General features: G+C 55.4%; 10 protein-coding genes across 10 annotated transcripts; 6 read left to right on the top strand and 4 right to left on the bottom strand.

Annotated features, from left to right (window-relative positions):
- Nucleotides 1-20: 20 nt before the first annotated feature.
- Nucleotides 21-2,549, top strand: JCM15063_002722 (PX domain-containing protein; the record flags this gene model as incomplete). The annotated part of the gene is made up of 3 exons (XM_076679052.1): nt 21-664; nt 735-2,025; nt 2,091-2,549. 3 exons carry the CDS (start codon nt 21-23, stop codon nt 2,547-2,549), a joined length of 2,394 nt encoding a protein of 797 aa, XP_076533812.1.
- Nucleotides 2,550-2,950: 401 nt separating this feature from the next.
- Nucleotides 2,951-5,728, top strand: JCM15063_002721 (serine/threonine-protein kinase; the record flags this gene model as incomplete). The annotated part of the gene is made up of 8 exons (XM_076679051.1): nt 2,951-3,670; nt 3,752-3,962; nt 4,054-4,146; nt 4,281-4,388; nt 4,450-4,503; nt 4,574-4,807; nt 4,873-4,960; nt 5,023-5,728. The coding sequence occupies 8 exons, from the start codon at nt 2,951-2,953 to the stop codon at nt 5,726-5,728; spliced, it is 2,214 nt and encodes a 737-aa protein (XP_076533811.1).
- Nucleotides 5,729-5,838: 110 nt separating this feature from the next.
- On the bottom strand, nt 5,839-6,835 carry JCM15063_002720 (uncharacterized protein; the record flags this gene model as incomplete). Its single annotated transcript, XM_076679050.1, has 4 exons — nt 5,839-5,935; nt 6,002-6,050; nt 6,130-6,500; nt 6,564-6,835. 4 exons carry the CDS (start codon nt 6,833-6,835, stop codon nt 5,839-5,841), a joined length of 789 nt encoding a protein of 262 aa, XP_076533810.1.
- A 510-nt stretch (nt 6,836-7,345) lies between these two features.
- RCL1 (rRNA-processing endoribonuclease) lies at nt 7,346-8,898 on the top strand (the record flags this gene model as incomplete). Its single annotated transcript, XM_076679049.1, has 5 exons — nt 7,346-7,816; nt 7,879-8,006; nt 8,078-8,203; nt 8,289-8,570; nt 8,661-8,898. The coding sequence occupies 5 exons, from the start codon at nt 7,346-7,348 to the stop codon at nt 8,896-8,898; spliced, it is 1,245 nt and encodes a 414-aa protein (XP_076533809.1).
- Nucleotides 8,899-9,594: 696 nt separating this feature from the next.
- Nucleotides 9,595-10,670, bottom strand: JCM15063_002718 (uncharacterized protein; the record flags this gene model as incomplete). The annotated part of the gene is made up of 2 exons (XM_076679048.1): nt 9,595-10,272; nt 10,344-10,670. The coding sequence occupies 2 exons, from the start codon at nt 10,668-10,670 to the stop codon at nt 9,595-9,597; spliced, it is 1,005 nt and encodes a 334-aa protein (XP_076533808.1).
- A 928-nt stretch (nt 10,671-11,598) lies between these two features.
- On the top strand, nt 11,599-12,857 carry JCM15063_002717 (uncharacterized protein; the record flags this gene model as incomplete). The annotated part of the gene is made up of 3 exons (XM_076679047.1): nt 11,599-11,801; nt 11,927-12,066; nt 12,139-12,857. 3 exons carry the CDS (start codon nt 11,599-11,601, stop codon nt 12,855-12,857), a joined length of 1,062 nt encoding a protein of 353 aa, XP_076533807.1.
- Nucleotides 12,858-13,119: 262 nt separating this feature from the next.
- JCM15063_002716 (uncharacterized protein) lies at nt 13,120-14,344 on the top strand (the record flags this gene model as incomplete). The annotated part of the gene is made up of 5 exons (XM_076679046.1): nt 13,120-13,228; nt 13,308-13,350; nt 13,418-13,499; nt 13,566-13,918; nt 13,993-14,344. The coding sequence occupies 5 exons, from the start codon at nt 13,120-13,122 to the stop codon at nt 14,342-14,344; spliced, it is 939 nt and encodes a 312-aa protein (XP_076533806.1).
- Nucleotides 14,345-16,709: 2,365 nt separating this feature from the next.
- On the bottom strand, nt 16,710-17,862 carry JCM15063_002715 (uncharacterized protein; the record flags this gene model as incomplete). Its single annotated transcript, XM_076679045.1, has 7 exons — nt 16,710-16,753; nt 16,843-17,071; nt 17,135-17,200; nt 17,260-17,373; nt 17,447-17,552; nt 17,619-17,710; nt 17,785-17,862. The coding sequence occupies 7 exons, from the start codon at nt 17,860-17,862 to the stop codon at nt 16,710-16,712; spliced, it is 729 nt and encodes a 242-aa protein (XP_076533805.1).
- A 241-nt stretch (nt 17,863-18,103) lies between these two features.
- On the top strand, nt 18,104-19,563 carry MAG1 (DNA-3-methyladenine glycosylase II; the record flags this gene model as incomplete). Its single annotated transcript, XM_076679044.1, has 4 exons — nt 18,104-18,489; nt 18,553-18,893; nt 18,978-19,043; nt 19,121-19,563. 4 exons carry the CDS (start codon nt 18,104-18,106, stop codon nt 19,561-19,563), a joined length of 1,236 nt encoding a protein of 411 aa, XP_076533804.1.
- Nucleotides 19,564-19,702: 139 nt separating this feature from the next.
- On the bottom strand, nt 19,703-21,628 carry GCV1 (glycine decarboxylase subunit T; the record flags this gene model as incomplete). The annotated part of the gene is made up of 8 exons (XM_076679043.1): nt 19,703-19,932; nt 20,008-20,130; nt 20,195-20,542; nt 20,610-20,746; nt 20,818-21,000; nt 21,070-21,136; nt 21,333-21,468; nt 21,566-21,628. The coding sequence occupies 8 exons, from the start codon at nt 21,626-21,628 to the stop codon at nt 19,703-19,705; spliced, it is 1,287 nt and encodes a 428-aa protein (XP_076533803.1).
- Between the last annotated feature and the right edge of the window lie 850 nt (nt 21,629-22,478).

The following is a 22,478-nucleotide window of genomic DNA, read 5'->3' as shown; positions in this document are numbered from 1 at the left end:
AGCTTGCGTTCTCGCTTGCGATGGTCCAACAGAGCACCACTTCGGAGTCGCTTCTCCCGCCTTTCGTACCCTTCGCGTCCCTGTCCGCAACATTCCAGACAACAACTTCCCCCTTCGACGACTTTTCAACTCTCCCTAGTCGATCCCCTTCGCCTTCGCCGTTCTCGACACCGACTCCGTCCGCGTTGGCTTCGCCGCTCCCGTCCCCAACGGTTCCCACACCTGGCGCTCCTTCGAGCACTTTCTTCGGTCGATACCGTTCGAACTCGCTCCACAACTCGGTCCATCCATCGGCCTCGTCGTCGTCTCGTAGGCTGCGCGAATGTAGCCCTCCACCCGTGCCGAGCATTTCGTCGACCCCTCGCAACTCGCGAGTCATCTCGGCCGCCAGTTGCAGGCTGTCGCCGCCGTCGGCTCGGGTAGCGCAGAGCGTCGACGCCGAAGCAACTTCAGCGGTGCCGCTGATCAAGTCTGTCACCGTCCCGCATCACAGCAAGTCGGGTAAGAACTGGCTGTTTGCATGTCGCGTGGTGCCGGTGCAAGCCGTTTCGGAAGGCAAAGGCAAGACGAATGCGTATGGTCTAGGCAAGATGGAGATGGCGAATGATCACGAACCGTACACTGTCTACCGAAGCTGGAGTGAATGCGTCGAATTCGCAACAAGGTCAGCTAGGCCCCTCGTTCCCCCTCTGCCGCGAGCACTCGTGTTGACCCGCTCGTGTTCCTACATATAGACTCGTACAGACCTTTCCGGACGACCGACAGGCCGCGTCTGTCTCTGCCCACGATCTTTTCAATCACCAGGTGCCACGCCTGTCGCGTAAACTGGTCCTGTTCATGACTCGCTCGATTCTCGACCAGCGTCAAGCCGAACTCGATCTCTTCTGCCGTCGACTCTTCCAGATGCCGAGCGATGTGCGCAATTCCTCGATCGTGCGATCTTTCTTCGGGCTGCGGCACGAGACATCGAGAGGAAGCACGCTCGATCTGACCGTGCTCAAAGAAGCCCTGCCACCCTTGCCCATCACCCCGATCGACGGCGAGTTTGATTACGATGCAACCATCAAGCCTGTCAAGCCGAAACCTCGTCGCCCTGTCCTCGCAGTCAAGGTTTCGACCCCGAACCTGCGCAGCGCCGCCAAGGTGTTTGAGGATGGTACCGATGCGTTTCTCTCACCTGACGTGTCTCGATCGCTGGCAGCAAGTCGGGCGTTCACGACCGATGGAGCGGATCTGCGTCTGCCGAGCCAGTCTTCCATGGCATCCCATTCGTCCTCTGCAACAGTCACTCCTGCGCTGTTCGCGGCACAGAACCCGCCACTCTCTGCGACTGCTTCTTCGCTCGTACCTCCAGAAAGCAAGTTCAAAACGCTCCGGAAAAAGGCCTCGGGACCGCTGCGCCACTTCCGATCTCTGCAAGACCTGCGAGGCGCGAGCCCTACTCTCGAGGTGCCGGATACTCCAGTCCCATTCCTCTCGGCCGGTCCCATGCTTCGTATGGCTTCACAACCTGCTCCCCGTACCGCTCCTGCTCCCCTTGCTCTCGGCGGTTCCGTGCGACCCTCGATGGGTTCAGGATCTGCATCTTTCCGCCCGTCGCACCGAAGGAACGGTAGCTCGAGTTCTTCCATCTCTGTCGATCTATGGGGTACCTCGCAAGCGACCGCTTTTCGCCAGACACCTACTGGCCGACTCGAGTCAGTGCCTCTTCAGACATCTCAAAGGTCTGTCTCGACTTCCTCGCATCGCCGGGCCCTCGGCGGCTCGATCTCGACGCAGCAAGCCTCCTGTGGGCATTCCTCGTCGGCGTCAATCTCGAGTTTCGAGTCGATCCGGTCCTCGTCGAGGTCGTTTGATGAATCGGGCTCTGCGCTCGGAGCAAGATCAGCAAGAAACAGTTTCGATTGGGGTTCGGTCGCGGATGGGTTCGCGACGCCTCCGACGCCACAGAGTCCATGGGTACAGACAACACAGAAAGACTATGCTTTCGCACACTACAACATGGTCCCTCCGCCACCCTTCTTTGTGCGTATCTTTCGCCTCTCTTTACCTTCGTCTGCGATTCTGACCTTGTATCGCATTCGTCACAGCCTGTGCCACCCGCAATGACCTCGGCGTACTCTCACGATGGTCTCGCACACGCACCTCTCCGGCTTCGAACTGACTCGTCGGCGTCTCGCCGGTTCGACACGATCTCGGCTTCTCCCTCTACCACTTCGTCCGCCGGGTTCTCTTCTCCGGGTCTCACCGATGCAGACGCGCGTTCAAAGTGGACGTTCAAGCTTTTGCACACGACCGAGAACGTCGTGTTGCGCATCGCAAAGGAGGACCTCACGCTCGAACGCTTGAGGCACGACACTCGGATCAAGTTCCAAGCTGCAGGCGTCGAACTCGCATCCGAGGATGCGCACTGGGGTCTCTCGTACACTTGCAAGTCCGCCACGCTTGACGACAATGGACCGACTTCGAGGTTGATCTTTACCCAAGCCGACCTTGAAGACTGTCTCGTGGGCTCTCTCGGCAAAATCACGTTCAGGATTGTCACGTGAACCATTCCCGCCGTTTCAAAATCAACTCTGCCCTTGTCCTATTTCGATGTTTATTGTCCACATTGCCTGTTATTGTCGTAATCTTCCAGCATCTGAAAATCACAACCTCTTGCCTGTAGACATTCAAGACGAACGTATTAAACCTTCAAGCGCCGTCGATTGAAAACGAAACATTTCGCTTGGATAGCGCAATACTTGAGCGTGAAAGTCTATTTTTCTTCGTATCATGGTGCCCTTTTCGGCGACTCGCGACGTATCCCTAGTTTAGAGAGGGATCGGACTGGGTTCAGCAGCAACAGTCGAACGAAAATGTCTCGCAGAATCAAGATGATTTATCTGGATCTAAAGATGGGACCCGCAGCAGGTGCGCCGTTCATCCTACTCTCGACTACATCCCGACGATGCGCAAGATTTTGAAGCTCTTACGGACAAAGGGAGCTTCCTCGACCGACTCGGACAGCCCTCACACGAGCCCACGACCTCGAGTCGCTCCTGTAGCCGTCTCTCCTCCTTCACCTCCGCACGAGTTGCCCGCTTTGCAGTTCTCGCGCCCTCTGAGTCACATCGAGCTGCCTCTCGATCAGGATCCCGACCCAGCTCCACCGACTGCTGCAGTCGAGCGCGCATCCGCAAATAGCTCAGCCGTATCGACTCGCGCTGCTGCTTCTCCCGCACCTGCCCCGCTCCCTCCACTCGAGACCTCTGTCACGAACCCGTCACCGTCCGTCATTCCGCCCACTCCGATTGAACCTCCTCCAACCGCTCTGCCTGATCCTGATCTTGGACGCGCCGAGTCGACCCCGCCTGTTGCCTCGACTTCGTCCCTTCATCCAACGTACAGCTCGCCTACCACTTCGACACACCTGTTCCCGCCTTCGTCTCCGAGTTTGTCAGTCTCGACTCGCTCCGGATCGCCCGCACGTAGAGGGGGACATCATCGACGTTCGTCTTCGACTGGTAGTCGCTCGTTCCGGGAAACTCTCAACGCGTATGCCGTAGAGGACGCGAACGGTCAGAGATGTGTCAATCAATACATCATCGCGAGTGGTTCAGGCCCACTTGGCAAAGGGACGTATGCAGTGGTTGAAAAGGCTGTCGATCGGGAAACAAACACTGAATACGTACGCCTCTTCCTCTCGTTCCGACACATTCCTGCTTCAAACTAATGCGGACCATGGTTCTGACTCTTCTATATCTTGTAGGCAATCAAGGAGTTTTCGAAGCGGCGGTTGCGGCATATTGCAGCAGCCGAACAGCAACGAAGAGAACGACTCGCTGCCCGGGAGGGCCCCACCGGGCGGAGTCGCGGCAGTCGTCGAGGACGAGGCAGAGGGAGAGGCGGTGCCAACATGAAATGGAGAACCTCACCCGAAGACGAACCGGATTCCGGACCCGACAATCTCGATCTTGTCCGTGAGTGTATTATTTTCCTGCGATTTTCGTATCGTATCGTATCGTCATATCGAGGACCTACCGCTGAGCCAGATTAAGTGTACGTTTATAGGGACCGAGGTTGCGATCATGAAAAAAGTCGATCATCCCAACATTGCATCGGTACACGAGGTGATAGACGTGACCTCGGACGACGCCTTGTTGAGTCAGTCGGAACATCCTTCGTTCTCTGATAGCTGACCTTGAAGCTGACATGATCAATCCCGCAGTTGGTAATTCTCGATCGCCGCGACATTCCAAGGCAGGGTTTCCCGAGACTGATCTTTGATTGCTGCGCAGTCATGGAACTTTGTCGTGGAGGTCCGATAATGAAGCTCCGAGACGGAGAGCATGTCGAACCTTACTCTGAGGACAAGACTCGGGACATCTTCCGCCAATTGACCCTTGGTGAGCTTGACCTCTGACCTCACGAGCGTCAATCCTGCGTTGACGACAAATTCCCGCTCAGGCATCGCGTATCTGCATCACAACGAGATTGTGCATCGGGATATCAAGCCAGATAGTCGGTCCCAGCTTTCTTATCCTGAGGTCCTTCCCTACAGTTCCCTGATTTTGTTGCAAACTATACCCAGACGCACTCTTTGCCGACGTCTCCAAGACTCATGTCAAGTTGGTTGATTTCGGAGTGTCCAAGTTTGCACGAGCACCAGCACCTGGTGCCGAAGACCATCACGACACGCGCTCCAAGATTCCGCCGGCAAACTCGGTCGCGGGCAGTCCAGCGTACATGGCTCCAGAATTGATTGATTCGAGTGATCGCAGTCTCGATGACGAGACGGGCTTTGCTTGCGATTGCTGGTCTTTAGGTCAGTCTCCAAGTCTTGTCCTTCCCGTGACGATGCCGACAACCGGATTGACACCAAGTCGACAGGCGTTACGCTCTATGTCCTTGCGGTCGGTCATTTGCCGTTTCAATCGCTCGATCCGCTCGAACTGTTCCGGTCAATCCGAGAAGACGAGCAAGTCATTCTATACCTCGGAAGAGAATGTTTCCTCGAACTGACAAGCCTCGAACCGACAGTCCAAAAGTTCCGGAAACGCTGTCACCTGCGTTACAGGACTTGCTACACAAATTGCTCGATCGCGACCCCACCACTCGCGCAACGATCCCTTCGCTATGGGAAGATGCGTGGCTCACCGAGTCGGGGACGGCTCCGTTACCGGATTACGACGAGAACGTCTCGTACGAGATTGACGAACCTTCCCCCGCCGAACTGCACCACGCGCTCGCAATGTATCGAGGGAGTACGTTTCTCGCATTGAGCGCTGCGGCGAAATTCAAGGGACTTTTGAACGCTGCGGCAACTCGTCGTGCGAGTCAAGAGAAGGAAAACTCGATCGATGGGACGACTACCCCACCGTTGCAACGATCGGGGAGTACGACGCCGGCGTTGGTCGATTCGCCTTCAAACTCTCCATCGCTAGAACCCATACGAAGTCTCTCGCCTCCTTCGCTACATGTGCTCAATGGAGGAGGAGGAGCAAGTGCGAAACCGGGATCGAGTGCGGCTAGCTCGAGGAAACTTCCGAGACGGTTCGATACCGTTTCGAGTCTCTCGATTGGAGAAGAGCGAGACGAGGATGAGGATGGAGCGGTTACATCGAGGGCCACGACACCGGAACAGGCTAGAGAAAAAGGAGGACAAGACGAACCTCATTGTGGAGTTGACGCGAGCGGAGTCGAAGATTTCGAGCGCGATGGGCAAACTTGGGAGGAACCCGAGTAGTGGATATCTTTTCTGTCGGCAAGGTCATGCTCGTGATTGTACTCTTTGATACCACATGTTTGTTTCGATTTCAGTACAAGATTCAACCACGAGATAATCTATATCATAGTTTAGGGAACGACGCCTTGCTCGTCCCACTTGTCTGTACCTTCGCTTTGCTTGCGAAACCACTTGGTACGCACGTTTGGCTGGGCGCCGAGATCGACACTGGTACGACAAAGAGCGAGCGTTAGTCGAGCATCCTGTAGCAACGAGAGTAGGACATTGATTTACAGATCGATCTCGGAGGCATCAATGACAATGAGAGCAAAGTTGTACAATGCTGATCATAAAGACACGAGTGCGTCAGTGTCCAAGTCATATGTTGAATCCGCTTTTGGGAGGTAGGGGCCAGAGCGTACCTTGATCGAGCTGCTTCTTCTCTTCGTCCGTCTTGGCTTGATCGTGACCCTCGACCAACGTCTCGGGCAAGTCTTCCATCTTGCCGTCCCAATCACTCAGGCTCGTTCCAGGTACGGGCCTGACGAAACTCGCGCGCAGCTCGGGCGACAGTTTGCGGAACTGACGAATCCTCTCGTCTTCCCAGTTGAAGCCCGGGTACGGTGCGAGCTTGTCGGCTGGGAAGGGGAACTTGGTTGAAGAGGATTGCGAAAAGTCGGGGGATGGAAGAATGTAGGCTTTGCCGAGAATCCGGAATTGATGCTGAGTTGCGGCGAGCCACCATGCGATTTCGACGGAAGGATCCGCCGCGAGCTGCTTCGATTTCGGGGTTCTATTCGGACGTCGAGCATCAGTATATGTCAAGGTGGCGCAGGGTCGGAGGTAGATCGCTCACCGTGCATCGGTCGTCACGACCAGCTTGTCCGAAATGAGCTCATTGTCCTGATCATCCTTGACGAGGTTGTTCGATCCGTCGTCGTCCTTCCTACGTTCGTTGACGAAACCCCGGTGTACGACATAGCGGACCTTGGGGAAGTGCGAATCGCTGTCGATCGTCGCGAGCGCGTACGAAATCAGATCCTTGTTCTCCTTGAGGTTCTTGGTCAGGGTCGATCGGACGTTATCGACCCATCGAGGTAGTGACAGTGCTTGCGGCGTGGATGGCATGTTCGATGGTGAAGGACAGTGTTTGGAAGACAAGAGCTATTGTGCGTCACCGTGCCCGTCGTCTCGATGCCGATTTCCCCCTGTCTCTTACAATTTCATCGGGAATTGTATTCATCTTTCAGTGTGGCTGCGCTTGTAGGCTAGCTTACAGATTGAAGTTGGAGGTACAACAGACACTCTCGGCAGACTGGATTGCACTCCAATATGTGTGCAAGTAAAGCATTAGCCTTCCAGTAAATGTCAAATGTAATCGAGTTTCATCAACTTTTTTTCGGCAGTCTTCCGTGCGAACCTCGCCTCGCATCGACATCACTCCGACAGCAGCCAGCCAGACACCTCGAAACTCGCAGCAAAGACTCAGAGGTCACTACACGCAACAACGGCGGACTCTGGATCGTTCAAGCAGTTTTCCTTCTCTCGCTCAACTTTCCATCATGTACGCGCCTTTCCTCTCCCTACGTTTCGTAGACAAGACGTAGCTCACGACCCAGTACGCTCAGGCCAGGCGCAATGACCAACCCGAATAGCGGCAGCTCATCGCGTGTGCTATCGTACAAAGGCTCTTCTCACCTGCGGCATCGCCTCGTCCTCTCGCTCCTCTCGCGCAGGCCAGTCCGGATAGACGAGATTCGATCCCATGCTTCCGAGCCGGGACTCAAACCCTTCGAAGTCTCGTTCCTGCGTCTCATCGAGAAGCTCTCGCAAGGCTCGCGACTCGAGATCAGTTACACCGGTACCTCCCTCCTGTTCCACCCAGGAACGATCTCTGGCGGATCAGTCATCCACAATTGCGACCTCGGGCGGAGCATCGGCTGGTACCTCGAACCGTTGCTCGTGATCGCACCGTTTGGCAAGAAGGAGCTCAACCTGACCCTGAGGGGGTTGACAACCGATGGACGTGACGCAAGTGTCGATACGATCAGGACGAGTGGATTGCCCCATCTCGCCATGTTCCTCGATACGGAAGGTGTCGAATTGAGGGTGAATTTTCCTCTCTGACATTCGTACTTTGCAAAACCCGTCTGAACATTGGTCGACTGCAGATTACAAAAAGGGGTCACCCACCATCTGGAGGAGGAGAAGTGACGTTGACGTGCCCTTCAGTCAAGGCGATCAAGTCAGGATTTGACTTCACCAATGTTGGACGAGTATCGAAGATCAGGGGAATAGCGTCAGTTTCTTCTCCCTGCCCTTTCCGCAATCTCGCAGTCACATCTGACTCTTTCGAAAATTTTCATTCAGCCATTCCGTGAGAGTGTCGCCTCAGTTGTCAAACCGGTTAGTGGCAGCAGCAAGATCAGTCCTCAACCGGTACATCCCCGATGTGTACATTTACACGGATGTGTACCGAGGCGAAGATTCTGGAAAGTGAGTCGAACGCTGCACGGAGCGAGAGGGGTTGTTTCTGCATTGGTCTCAAACCTCGCAACTGACACTGGATCTCTCTGTCTAGATCTCCCGGTTACGCCATAACGCTCGTTTCGTCCTCGACTTCGCACGTTCTGCACTCTTCCGAAACTTCTTCTTGTCCACGACCTTCAACGACCGAAACCCCTGCGAACAGTCAACAAACTCCAGAAGATTTGGGAATCGAGGCGGCGCGGCAACTCTTGAGTGAGATTCGACGAGGAGGGTGTGTTGATCGAGGATGGGAATGGCTCGTCACGACTTTGTTGGTGCTTGGAGGTGAAGACGTTGGTAAGGTCAAGGTAGGAGGACCGATGGAGGCATTCCTGTAAGCTTCTCACTCCAACCACGTTTTCCTGGTCCCGTCACCCAACAATGAACATGTCACTGATGGGCTTTTTCTCCCCGGAAAATATAGCATTGAACACCTGCGAGACCTGAAACAATTCTTTGGTACGACGTTCAAGATCAAACCAATCACGGCTTCGACCCCTTCGACTGCAACCACCACTGACGAGATGGAAGTCGAACCCGATACGGAAGAGGCAGTATCGGCAGGCAAGAGGTTGGACGAGGTCCTTGGTGCGCACAAGGAAGAGTACGTGTTGAGTTGTGTCGGTACCGGGTTCGTCAACACGAACAGGCGGGCAGGATGAACCTACAGGAACGATTCCCATTCTTCCCATTATCATGTTGCAATGCCTCGCATTTCCAGATCCAGGTGCCAAAAAGAAGGAAATAGAGAGGAGCGATCGGCGATAAAGCTCGCTGGATCGCGCGTTAAATCATTGCTCATTGGGTTGCTGAGCAGTCATTCGCGCGCGTTGCCGAGATGTAAAGCTTTCGTCCAATAGAAAAATTCTACTGCAGGATGGGTGAACAGTTACCCACGCAATGCAAAAACAACAAATGTGATTCAACGAGCACTCTGAATGCGAAGGATTATAACCAAGCTGCTGGTGATCGGAGTGAGGTGAACTTGCATCCCTCTTGACACGACCTGTTGGAAATTGTCGACCTCCGACCGATCGACGCATGGATGCAGAAAGAAAGACGAAAAGTTGAATGAGAGACAATGTCTGTTTGGACACGAAGGATGGCCCGAGTTCGTGGCAGAGAAGAGTGTCTGTTGTCGTGATATGGAAGTTACTTCTAGGTAGGAGATTGTCTATGCGGGTAAGGAATAGCAAAGGAGTGTCGTGCAGAGATCAGAGGTGGCGAATCGCGCACTCGGAATAGGTCGTCAGAGGAAGTATATTGCTGCGGGAACAGCATGGTCGACGAAAGTGCTGACGAGGCTCCGGGCCTTCGAGATGACAAGGAAGGTATGAGGCAAGCGTTTCGCGAGGTCTTCAGCCGCTGAGGTGCCACCATTTGCGTTCCTTCCGATCGCTCTTGTCTTCAGAATGATCGCTTTCCTCCTCATCGTTGTGTTCGTCAGTGATCAGCCTCGGAGGTTTGAGTCCGAACTCGTCCTCGAAACTGGTGTACGTCATGAGTGCAGGTCGTTTCTTCGAGTAACGATCACTGTCTTCCGCTGCTGCTGCTCCTCCTGCGTTCACAATGGCGTTGTGGTCGAGATGCCGAAGAGTGTCCAAGCCGTTCATCTGACGACGTTTGCCAGATCGGATGCCGCAGTTCGCGAGCAAGGTAGCTGGGTCGAGGTTGAGCGGGCTTTGCGGGTCTCGGTAGGGTGCCATCCCGAGCGGGTAAGCAGGAGCTTCGCAGGTGGCGGAGTCTGGACGCGGTTGAATGGCAGAGAGGGATGACGAGACCGGCGGCTCCGGGAAGGTCATTTCGCGCGAGGAAGAGCGAGGTCGTATCCGACGGAGGGACGAGGCAGACGTAGGAGAGATTGGCGAAGGCAGCGACACCATGACTTGATCCTCGTCGCATAAGAGCGGATCTGGGAGAGGCTCGGTCGACGGGAGGTCGGGGAGAGTGATCGTGTGGGTGCAGTCGAACAGGTTCTTAGGTAACCGAGGGTTCGTCTCGAGTGGCGGGAGGACGAAAGGTTTCGACAGATTGGGCTACATCGGATTCGTTCAAGATAAGCTCGCTGTGCTACGCTCTCTCGATTGCGACAGGGATTGTGACTCACGATCGGTTGCACCTCGAGGGGTTCTTCGCCTTTCAAGGTACCCTTGTCCCTCAAGGTCTCGAGCATGACTTTCACCCCGCCTGCTTCTTCACCTCGTGGCGCGCAGGCTGCGCTTTCTAGTTCGCCGGAGACCACAACAGAGCTGACTTGAATCGATGCTTCGGACGGCGATTGCAGTGGGAGGCGAAGTGCGGTACCGGTGCGAGAGGGCGAAGGTGCTGGAGTCGGCAGGCTCGCGGCTGGACCAAGGGTGGACGGTCTCGCTTCCGCCTCGATCGTCACGGAAAGTGGAGGTCGAGCGAGCGCAGGAGAGCAAGTACGCAGCATGAGCCGGGATGTCGAAGGAGTTGTGTGATGGCTTCGAGACGACGAGCGCAAGGACGGCGAGGGGGGTTGGGGGTGAGGAGCATCTCTTGGCATTGACGTCGACGTCGAGCAAGCGATGTGCTCGGGGCGCGCGCAGTCTTCGGGAGCCCGGGATCGCGAGCGGCGCAGAAACTCATCCGAGGACAGTGCGCGGCTGATCGCGGAGGGTTCGACAGGAGCGGATGGTGATCGTCGCGCGATACTGGGTGGGTCTGACAGCCTCGAACGCGATGGCAAGCGGACAACCGTCATTGGAGCGGAATGTCAAAAAAAAAGTGCTGCCGAGGTCAACCACGCAGCAGGACGCGACTTGAATGCCTGCGACACGTCGTTCAGGCAAATCAGCATGTGTGGTTCGGCGAGATGGCAGACGGCCCAGGAGCAGGGGTGCAGATGATCAGCCATGGCGCGACGCTCTGCGTGGAGGGTCGAGATGGTCTCGTGTTGGGCTCAAGGTGAACAAGCCAAAGGCACACGTACCTTGCGCTGGGCTGGGAGCTTGCCCGTTCCGTTCCGCGGGTGTATACTTGTCGCTGTGTTGCCCAAGTTGGACTGTCTCCGAGATGCGCGAGACGATGGAGGGCGAGTTGAGCGAGCGTCTAATAGCGACTCTGGCGATGCGCAATTCGATCTTGGAAATGGCTTGATCTCGGGTGGCCGTTCTGCGAGCGTTTTACGAGCTAATGCCGGTGAGTCTTCTGCCTTGTCCGAGTGTGAGAGAGTGTAGAGTACGATCGACGACGCGAAGACAGGAAAGGGTACGGCCTTGCAAGGCGGTGCAGTTTCACGGTTGTGCGCGCGCACCTCGATCGTACGTGCTGCGCTCCTGAACACCCAAGTCACAGCCCCTCTCGAGACGACCTTTGGCGTGAGCGAGTCCCTGATCCCGATGCCTGACGCCTCGCTCTCGACGTCGATCCCGCACCTCGTCCGACACTCGTTTCAAGACTCGCTCGATCAGCAGCTCATTCACCTGTACGACTTTGATGCTACGACACCAGTCCCACTCGCTTCCTCGTCGGGTCGAGCTGTGGGGGATCAGTTCATTCATGTCGTGCCCGGACTCGCTTCCAAGCCAGCCGTCCCTCTGCGGTCAGTCAGATGCTCTCGCCTGTTGCGTGTGCCTAGCGGTAGACAGTCACCGCGACTCCTGATTAGGACGCTGTGGACTTGTGCACTGACCCTGACAAGATCTCTGAATCTCGCCCGTTGCGCAGCACACCTGATTTGACCCAGCTGTCCAAGCGAGATCCGTTCCAAGGACCCGAGTATGGTCCAGGCGAAAAAGTGATCGACCTCGAAGCGAGCGACAAGAGCCCGTACGCGCTCGTGCACAATATGTACGCCCTCATGCGGGGTACGCTCATCTGCGCTCCTTCCCCTTCGGTGCCGCTCTTCTGATGCGCCAGCTCCGTCCTGATTCCTGCAGAGCATTTCATGGCGATCCCTCACTTTGGCACCGAGCGCGCGTTCCGACCCCAAACCTCTCGGCTCGAACCCACGGACCTTGAAATCGCCCACTTGGTCGTGCAAGCGTACCACGCGCAGGAGCGAGACTTGATCTGCTTCTTCAACGGTGGACCTCTCGCAGGGGCGAGTCAACCGCACCTGCATTTCCAGTTCTGCCCGTTCCAACACGATGTCCCGCCACTCATGCAAGTCGTGGCGACCTCGCTCGACCTCGCTCCCGAGCAAGTAGCGACGCTGCCGCTGCCCTGGGTCGTGCACTGTGTGCGGCTGCCTCCCACGCCATCCCCGACCCAGATCAGCGACTTGTACCAGACCTTGCTCCGCACGAGCGAATCGCGCTTCGCGACTCTGCCGGAAGATTCGCTGCCGCTCGCAGGTCCGAAACGCGACTCGCACAACTTGTTCCTGACATCAACGCACCTGTTCCTCGCACCCCGACGGTCTCGCATGGTCTCGATCGAGCGTCGCCATTCCAAGGACCAGGGTCACTTGTCGCTCGGTGGCGGGTGGGAGGACGTGCCCGGCGCAGAGAAGAATTTGCGTCTCAGCGTGAACGGCCTGAGCGTGATCGGGTACTGGTACGTCGGCAGTCACGAGGAGGAACTCGACCTGAAAGAGTATGGGCTCGAGAACGTCCTCCGAGAATGCTGCTACGTCAACGAAGCGTACGCGCCGTGAAGCTCGCGTTCCCTTGTTACTGTCATTATCTGTACCATCCCTTATAGAAGCCAAATGTAGAATCGCATAGTAATATAAATCAAGAATTCTTGCACGTGCACACTCTTGTCGTTCCGTCATTCTTTGGTCTCGAATCCCGCCACGTCCTCAAGCTGACCGGTCGCCATATCGTCAACGCAATCGGTCCCTGGCGTGGCGAGCAACTGCACGTTCCATCTCGGCGCACCGCTCACTCAACAATCGTTACGAGTGCAAGCCTACGATGGCTTCGTCCTCACGACACCTCTTGAATCCTTTGGCACGCCTGAATGAGCCTACTCCTTCTTCCCTCGATGGGGTTCCAGAAGATCTCGAGCGAAAGTTGCGCAGTTGTGAGTTCCCTCATCTCATCTCTCACAGTCCAATCCAGCTGCCAGAACTTGTAAGCTGATGTCGCGAGCGAATCTGCAGATGGTGCTCTACTGATACAACAAGCTGGTATCATGCTCAAAGCGTCAGTACTCCCGCACACCCGCGGAAGGTCAACCAGCTGATCTCTTTCGATGGCTTTGCTTTGACAGTCCACAAGTGGTCATGTCGACGGCCCAAGTCCTGTTTCAGCGGTTCTGGTTCGTCACGTCGATGAAGCACTTTGGCATTCGGGTGAGCCGAAACAACTTCCTGGCTTTTGCCAACCCTTCTTTCAGGAGCTCACTCGATCGTTCGCAGGATATTGGGATGGGAGCGTTGTTCCTCTCTTCCAAGCTCGAAGAGTGTCCATTGCGGTTGCGCGACATTATCAACTCGTACTCGTACCTCATGTCGCTCGCTTCGTACTGTTCGACCGCACCGTTCCCGGACCCGGCCTCGTTCAAGTCGTATGCGCCAATGGATTACTTTGCGACCGAGTTTTACGACCTCAAGGACGCACTCGTGATTGCCGAAATGCAGATTTTGAAACGACTTGGGTTCCAGACTCAGTGTGGACTGCCGTATGGACACCTCGTCAATTACCTCAAAGTGCTCGAACTCAACGCCGAGAAAGGGCTCGTCAACATGGCATGGGGTTTCGTAAATGACATGTGAGTGACCATTTCATGTTTTCCTTGAACCTTCGCTTGCGTAACCCGTTTCTCAAACATCGTCTTTTCGGTAGGATGCAAACCCCTGCTCCGGCTCTGTACCCTCAGTCGACCCTGTCGCTCGCTGCGATCTACCTCGCTACTCGACTGGTCTCGCCTGCGATCTCGCTCCCTCTGACGCCGTTGCCGTGGTGGGAACTGTTCGACGCGACCGAACAGGACATCTTGCATGTCTCAACCATGCTCGGAGACATGTACAAGGACTGGAACATGACGTTCCCGGGAGTAACAATCGACGACGTTGATGCGGATCGGAAAGAGAACGTTTGGGGGCAAGCAGCTGGACTGCCAGTCACGAAGCGAGGAGTCAGAGACGTGCTCGACAAGCAAGTACACGGCGAGAATCGTACGAACGGAAGTACTTAGCTGAACCGGTGCATTCGTCAAACCGCTGTTGTTGTAATGGTATCTTAACCTCGAAGCAGTCATGAGCTGAACCTCCTGAATCTCGTATGCTGAGCTCCAGCCTTGGGGCTTCGGAGTTCCGATACACAAAAGGAAGCGCTCGGACGTGCGTCGCCGCACAATGTCTCGCAAATGCCGCGGACGTACTCAGGCTCGTGCTCGCAACGCACCCCCCCTTCTGGTTGCTATCAGGCTTTCCTTCTTCACTTCCACAAGTGACTACGCACCTTCAGCAAGCATGAGCGCAAGCGATGAGGCCGATGTGCGTCGCTTCACAACTCGCGATCATGTTCTTCTCGCTTATAGGCTCGTCTATCTACGCAGATCCCAGACTGGGTGTTAGATTCGTGGCAGCGCCTTGTCAGACACATGCTCAGTCCCTTCATACACAACCCTGGCGTACAAGACTTTATCGAGGACGGCTGCATGAAGATCTCTAAACACAAGGACAACGAGTCTGACCTAAAGGGTTTGTCTTGATCGGCCATCTTTAGGACGCCCTCACTTGTGGAATGGGACAAAGGGCGCTGACCTCGACTTGCTGGTGTGTCTGACATAGCCCTCGGAGCGTCAGCCTCTTATGTCGTTCCTGCTCTCTCCTTCACCGCGTACCCAATGGCGGCGGGTGGAGGCGAACCCCGCGGACTAGAGAAGCTGTTTGTCCGCAGGTATCATCCAGGCGAATATAATCAATCGCGGGAGGAGGGGTGGACGAAACGTGCTCAATTCGAGCGGAAGGACGACGAGGGCAATGTCTTCAGGGCCGGTCCCATCGCGATGCCTCGCGGAATCATAGCTTCGTACAAGGTTGGTGTCCGAGCAGATCCAAAGGTTCTGCAAGACTTCTTCCACGCCAACGGTCAATGCTCAAGTCGGTATTTCCATCTTAACAGCGACCCCTCTTCCGGCGGCTGACCAGCAATACACAATTGACAGTCCGTCACGATGGAGTCTGGGATCTCTGGCAGCAACTCTTAGTCAAGCTCCGGCAGGATATTCCTCTTCGCGTCCCCGGATCCAGTGATACCAGTAAAGTTTCGATTGTTTCTCCGCACATACCTTCGTCTCGCTAATCGCCCCGTCCTCACATCCTTACATAAAGACGTTGAAGATGTGGAGAAGCAATACCTTAGTCAACTTCGACGAGGAATGCCAGAGTCCCGCAGGATCACCTACTGGCGTCTCACCAGAATAGCCAAGCACGGAGAGATCGTAGTATTATTCCGCAGTGTCCTCGACGGGGACGATTCTTCCTCCAGATCATCGAGTCCCTCTGACACGATCGTGAGGCATTTCGTCCGGAGCATCCACGCGATAGCAACTTGCTGACCGTCTATTCTCGGCAGAATTTCCCCCGTCTCAGGGATACAATCGCCTCCTTTGTCTTCAGCAACAAGACTGCCAAGAAAAGTGCTAGAGAGGACCTACTTAGTCACGATGCTGGATCGCGACAACCTGCGCTTGCACCCGCCCAACCTGCGCTTGCACTCGCTCTACCTGCGCCTGCACCCGCCCTACCTGCGCCTGCACCCGCCAATACCTCTACGAGGGCGGGGCCATTCGTCAATCTCAACCAAAAGAACTATCACCGCACTACTGGTGCAGCTTTTATGCAATCGTCTCAAACACATCGTTCTTCTCAAAGTACAAGTCAAAGAAGGCCCGGCCCATTCGATCGTACGCGCTCACGATCACCCGTGCTGGCATCCGCCGGATCCGCTTCGACCTCCATACTAGGCGGGAATGGCCAAGGGCACCATCCTGAGTCAGCCGCCCATGGTCGAGGAGAGCCCGACCCATCGGGACATTGGCGCTCGCGATCACCCGTGCGCCAACCCGCCGATCCCGCTCCGATCACGATGCCTCCCCAACATATGCACAGGTCGAGCAATTCTAGGAAGGCATCCCTGCATTTCATCCTCGTAGGTCCAGAATCACGTTCCCTGTGCTACAAAGGCATGTTTTGACAGCATTTTACTTTGATTGCGTTACCCGTGGTCCGTGAAGAACCGCGACGGCGGCTCTCCGGAGCACGCTCTCAGCCATCGGCAACGTGTGGTATACGGCCAGGCCTGTGCCGCCACCAACCCTCGTTCTCTCCGTCAATGGTGACAATCTCTACTGCGGTCGCAGCTTCAAGTCGTCTGTGTTTGGTATTGTTTTCCTGCCTTTGTGAACGTTTCAGCCTTTTTGTTTCCTCCCACCTTCCTATGGACCTAAGAATCGAGACTCTAGTTTGTTTGCCTCTTCTAAGATAAGGTGATGGCAACCGAGGCACGAGAGCAAAGTACTGCTATCGAAAAGGCGCCGGATAAGCTTGAAACGTTCAACCTAATCTCGCTTTGACCTTTTCCAACTTTTGCGCCGCTTCTGTCGAGTCGGAAGAAATGTCAGTTTTGCACCAGCGATGGAAAGAGAGGCTCAATGGTACGGTGAAAAGAGGAAACAGCGATACTTACCAGTCTTGACAGTTCCCTGACCTTTCTCGACCGCCTTTGCGAATGCTTCGCTCGCTTGCTCGAGCTTGTCGAGTCCTTCCAAAGCTTCACCTTGTCTCACGTATCCTTTTGCCCAGGTCGGGGCAAGAGTAATTGCAGCTTCGGCGTCCTGCAGCGCTGCGGCATAGTCGGGAGGTGACAGCTTGAGATGTGTAAGGGATCGGTTGCCGAGCAGGAGATACGATGTGGGCTAATACTTCTAACTCATTAGAACAACCTTTTGATGACCCTCTGAAAGGGTGGAGAAACTTACAGCTAGAGAGATGGCTTCCGAGTATTTATCGAGTGCGACCGCGAAATCTCCAGCTTTGAAGGCAGTCTGGGGACACCAACACCGTCAATGCCAGTACTGAGCTAAAGATTGGAAGAATCGTTTACGTTTCCAGCCTCTTTCGCAGTCTCGGCTTCTGGGCTCATGGGCGGAATGGGCGGGTTCGGACCGGCATGAGCGTAGACCAGCTGGTTCAGTCCTTTCGGGTCGGCACCTTTGAGCTTCTCTGACCGTTTGCAAATTGAGCTTTACGGTCTCGCGGTGAATGCACAGGGGGGCGATTCAGCCACGTACGTCTCCGACCACTTTGCCACCTCGGATAGCGAAAAAGGTTGGCATTGCTGTCACTTTGTACTTTTGGGCAATCGCCGGCAGCTTGTCGACATCGAATCGAATGAACCTGTTACGATGGCGACGAGATGAATCTCTGTCGATCGCATGAAGAGGGAAAGCAAGCTGGCCGTACTTGACCCAATCTGCGGCTTTGGCAAGGTTCTCAAACACGGGTGCGATCGCTTTGCAAGGACCGCACCAAGTCGCAAACGCATCGACAACGACCTTTTCGATCAGGGGCAATATGACGGGTCAGGCGCGAGAACAGGACGAGCGAGAGCGGGGGTCCTAGGGCACACAGTTTGACCCGCTGCGGTCGCCGAGCGCAGTGCCTGGTTCCATTCGGATACGGAATTGATTTCTATCACTGTCGACATGGTCTACGATCCGAGAGAAGCGCGTGAAGCGGAGATTAGATCAACACGGAGGAACGAGCAGGCTTTCACGTACTGGGTTCTTTAAAGCGTTGATACCGGACAAGTAGAGTTCTCTGAAGAGTTGTTCAGTCGCGAAATGCTTCCAGGTCGCGGCGAGTGATGTGCTGAGGTAACACAGGGGGCTTTGATCACTCTTCAGACTCCGCAACTCTTCACATCTCCCTCACGATCCACGTCAGCCATGACTGCAAGGGTGACACGGTCAGCGACGAGGGCGAACGGTGCCATGGCACCTCCGAAATCGCCCTCAGTCAAGCGATCGGCTTCGACAACACCGCCCCCACCAACGACGCCCAAGAAGAAGCACAAGTCGAATGCTGCACCTCCCGAGTCGCCGTACATTCCACCGACGCCGAGGACCGAGCGAGCGATCGCCGACCTGGTCAAGAAGCAGCAGGACGAGGGAGAGAAGGAGGGCACCGTCTTGCTCCATCCTGAACTCCAGTTCAATTACGCCGATGCTCGACAGCACCTCATCCAGACGGACGCACGATGGAAATCGATCATAGACGCGCTGCCGTGCAAACCTTTCGAAGGCGAACAGAACGAACCGTTCAACCCGTTCAAGTGGCGTCAGCTCTCGCTCTCCCCGCTCTGTCCTCGCGCTCACTACTCGAACCCTCATTCCAGGTCTCTCGTGTCGTCCATCCTCGGGCAACAAGTGTCTTGGCTCGCCGCAAGGTCGATCCAGCACAAGTTCTGTCGGATTTGGGCTCCCGAACTCCCCGAGAAGCTCCCTCCTCCCGGCACTCCACGCAACGAAGACCCATTCCCGACCCCTCACCAAGTGCTCGACACCCCCGATCGCCGAGAAACGCTTCGATCCGCCGGATTGAGCTACCGCAAGGTCGAGTACGTCGTCGAGCTCGCAGAGAGGTTCGCCGATGGTCGACTCGACGCGAAAAAATTGTGGGACATGGACGATGACGAGGTGCTCAAAACCCTCACCGAGGTGCGAGGGATTGGTGTTTGTATGGTTTCTTCTCTGCCCCTGTCTCGTCTCGCTTTCGGGGGATCGGTTGGCGACTGATACGAGGTACTTCGAAATGCTCAAGGGACCGTCCACATGTTTTTGATCTTTTCCATGAAACGCGCCGACATCTGTCCGGTTGGTGATCTCGGTAGGTCCCGTGTCTCTTCGTAACTGCTTCGGCAATCATCAAAGTTTGACCCGCAAGTATGGCGGTGAATCGACCAGGTATCCAAAAGAACCTCTGTCGCTGGTACTCGCAAGATCCAGCTTTCGCCCCAGCGATTCACCCACGCAAACTCGTCGCTGCGAGTCCGACCAAGCTCTCGTCCGAAAAAGATCGACTCGAGGAGGGCGTTGGCAAACTCGACGAACTCGGCGCTTCGTCCGTCGAGCGCAAACAAGTGATCGACCTCGCCGAACCAGATTCTCAGCTCAAAGAGGAGCAAGAGGAAGAGGAAGCTGAAAAGATCGAGGGACGGAATGTTGCGTTCGCGTTTCCCGAAACCTCGAATGGGTTGACTCCGGAAACCCTTAAGAATCGGCTGGCGGGCAAAAAGATCAAGGGGGCATACGTGACCCCTCAGGAAATGCAGGAGCTGATGAAGCCGTGGGAACCGTACAGAAGTATTGCGTGCTGGTATTTGTGGTCAGTCGTCGACAAGGACTAGACCTTTCCGGAATCTTGTAGCGATTTTGTCATTTTGTAGCACCTCAATCTGGAACGTGACTTTGTTGCTTGTCTCGCACCGATCAGTTCAATATACTGCAGCTTACATTGACTCTGTGAGTATACTACCTATAGGGTGACTACTCGCCTCTGTAGTAGCCCGGTTTGATCCAGGGCATTGCGACGACTTCGGCTTTCCGCATCTTGCCCCTCACTTCGACCAAGACTTGACTGCCCTTCTTGTTCAACCCGTGTTCCGTCTCAACGTAGCCCATGGCAATGTTTTGCTTGAGCGTTGGAGATGGGATGCCGGAAGTGACGGTGCCGATCGGAGCAGTCGTGTTGGTAGGCGAGAAAATCTTGGCTCCCTCTGCAGCAATATGGCACAGATTGGTGTCAGATTCTTTGAGAACAAAGAAGTCTAACGGTCGTGAGGAGAACCTACCTCGGGCGGGGGCACCCTTTTCGACGACGAGCCCTACTCGCTTGCGCGCACAACCTCCTTTCGCGAGCTCTTTCAAAGTGCGAGTACTTCCCACGAATGCGCCTTCGGTCCTTCGGTCTTTGCCTGCGCGTCGATTTTCATCAGGCTCTGGGTGAAAGAAACCCAAGAATGGACTGGGAGGACTAACCGACAACCCAGTTCAAAGCAGCCTCGCCTACACCGACCGTCTCGTCGAGGTCGTTCCCGTACAAGCACAGACCTGCTTCGAGCCTCAAACTGTCACGCGCGGCGAGGCCTGCCAATCGGACTTCTTCCTGTTCGAGCAGCATGCCAGCAAAGTCTGCCGCGTACTTGGCCGGAACCGAGATTTCGAATCCATCCTCGCCCGTGTACCCTCCTCGCGCGATATGCAGGGGAGGACACGAGGAAGAGAGTGTAGGGATGGGGATGTGCAGCGAAGTGCCAAAGGTAAGCAGTTTCTGCAGCGACTGCGATGCTGGAAGAAGGCGTTGCAGCGCAGTGTGCGACTTTGGACCTAGGAGCGCATCGAATCACGTTGAGCGAAAGGGTAGATCGCCGTGATCTGTGAACGTGACACGTACCCTGAAGAGCTACCAGTGCTGAATCGTGAAGGACTTTGAAGACGACTTTGTCGTTCGAGGCGTTCCATTTGTCCACTTGCGACGTGATCCAGGGCAGATCGACATCGGCTCGTCCAGCGTTCGTCACGAGGTAGAATCTGTCAAGATCAACATGTCAATGCCGTTCGAAAAGATTGCTTGCATCGCGAGAATCCGAGAACAGACGCACGCATCCTGACCCCAGCGAGTGATCATACAATCGTCAAGGATACCGCCATCCTCTTTCAAGAGGACACTGAGGGTAGATCGCAGACTAGTGTTGGCGTCGACCGACACAGGAGGCACGGGAAGGGTCGAGAGCGAGGCGGGCAGTAGATATTCGAGGAATTTGAGCGCTCCCGGACCCTCGAATCTAGAATTTTCGACAGATCAAGCTGTGAATAATGAACAGTGAACATTCAAATAAGCTTGGCCGGCTTACGTCGACTGTACCATATGCGATACATCGAACAAGCCGGAGGAGTTGCGGACTTGATGGTGTTCGGCAACTGATCGCGACGCCGGCAAGCTGGTCAGCTCTGTTACGACTCCCGACATTGTGGTCGATGCCATAAGGCTACTCTGAGGAGCCCTCGGAACATCCTGATTGCGCCTGACTTGTGCCTCGAGAGCCTAAGGGCTGTCTGGCTCTCTCGTGGCGTACAAGCCCGGCACCACAGATAGATAAGATGGTCTGAGACTGACCTGCTCCGCCGGCTACCCTAGCCTTGTCACTGCCTTCATACACGAGCGGCATTTCCCACCCCGCAAACTCGACCATCTTGCCGCCATGACGCGGGTCCTTGTGAAAGTCGTAGAGCGCTGTACGTTTCTTTGAGACCTATCGGATGGGCGAGCTTCAGAGCAGTTCGAGAATAGTAGCCCCGCGGGCGCGGACAGGATGGAAACCGGAACAAAGTGGGGAGATGTGCACGAACCGAAGTCGAACTCGCACAACGAGCGAGAGGGCGCGCGAGAGCGACACTACGACAGACTAACATCTTTGATAGGGATTGAGAGAACCCACAGAGGGCGAGAGGTTTGCAGGTTGACTCGGTCCTCGCCTAGGAGCAGCAAAAGGCAGCGCAGCAGCTTAAGGCAATGTCGGAGGTGGCATACCGATAAGGCCCTAAATGCGTTCATTGCAACGATCGTCACGAGTGGGAATGATATGCAGGCATACAAGTCTGCGGGCGGGCAGATAGAGCGATGCGAACATTCGAGCATGACCTTGAGCTCAAGCTTAATGCAACCCGTGAAGGTCCTACAGCATTGCTTCGTCAAAAGTTCTATGGTATGACTCCCGTCGCCGAGGTACCGACAACTACTGTCGCTTTACGGCCCATAAGTACCAGATAATGATGACCCAACTGACAGTTCAGCTTGGTCTTCGGGTGACGGACTCCTCGGCCTCCGGAAAGGTTCTCCACAGCCAGCCTCTGAGCAGCTGGTCTCGACAGTCTTGAAGTACATATGTAGGGACACAGACAATCGGGGTAATGGCCCGAGAAGATCCATGGGTACGATCGAGCCCAGGTACCGAGTCCGTCTCTTCTAGGAAGTTGAGCTCGAGTATCGTCGGCTAAACCTTGCACAGTCTGTTCACAGCATTTGGCGTCTGCATGCTAGGGATGTCGGAATCAGGAAGTCGTGCGCGGATGAGGCGCTGCAATTCGAGGGATGGCTGGATGCGTTCATGTGGGGACTGACAACGAGCTACTGTGCGACAGCTACTGTACTGCCTGTCGAGCTTGGCCTCGGAAGAAGGTGATTCACTGTGTCGCGAGCCGTCGCGCAAAGGTCAACCAATGTAGTATACGCACGTGACGCGCAAATGTCCATTGGTCGCGC

The sequence above is a fragment of the Sporobolomyces koalae genome, assembly GCF_050403365.1.
Source record: "Sporobolomyces koalae JCM15063 DNA, S_koalae_JCM15063T_v1_ctg19, whole genome shotgun sequence".
In the NCBI taxonomy this organism is placed as follows: Eukaryota; Fungi; Basidiomycota; class Microbotryomycetes; order Sporidiobolales; family Sporidiobolaceae; genus Sporobolomyces; species Sporobolomyces koalae.
This window is presented reverse-complemented; position numbering and strand designations above follow the sequence as displayed.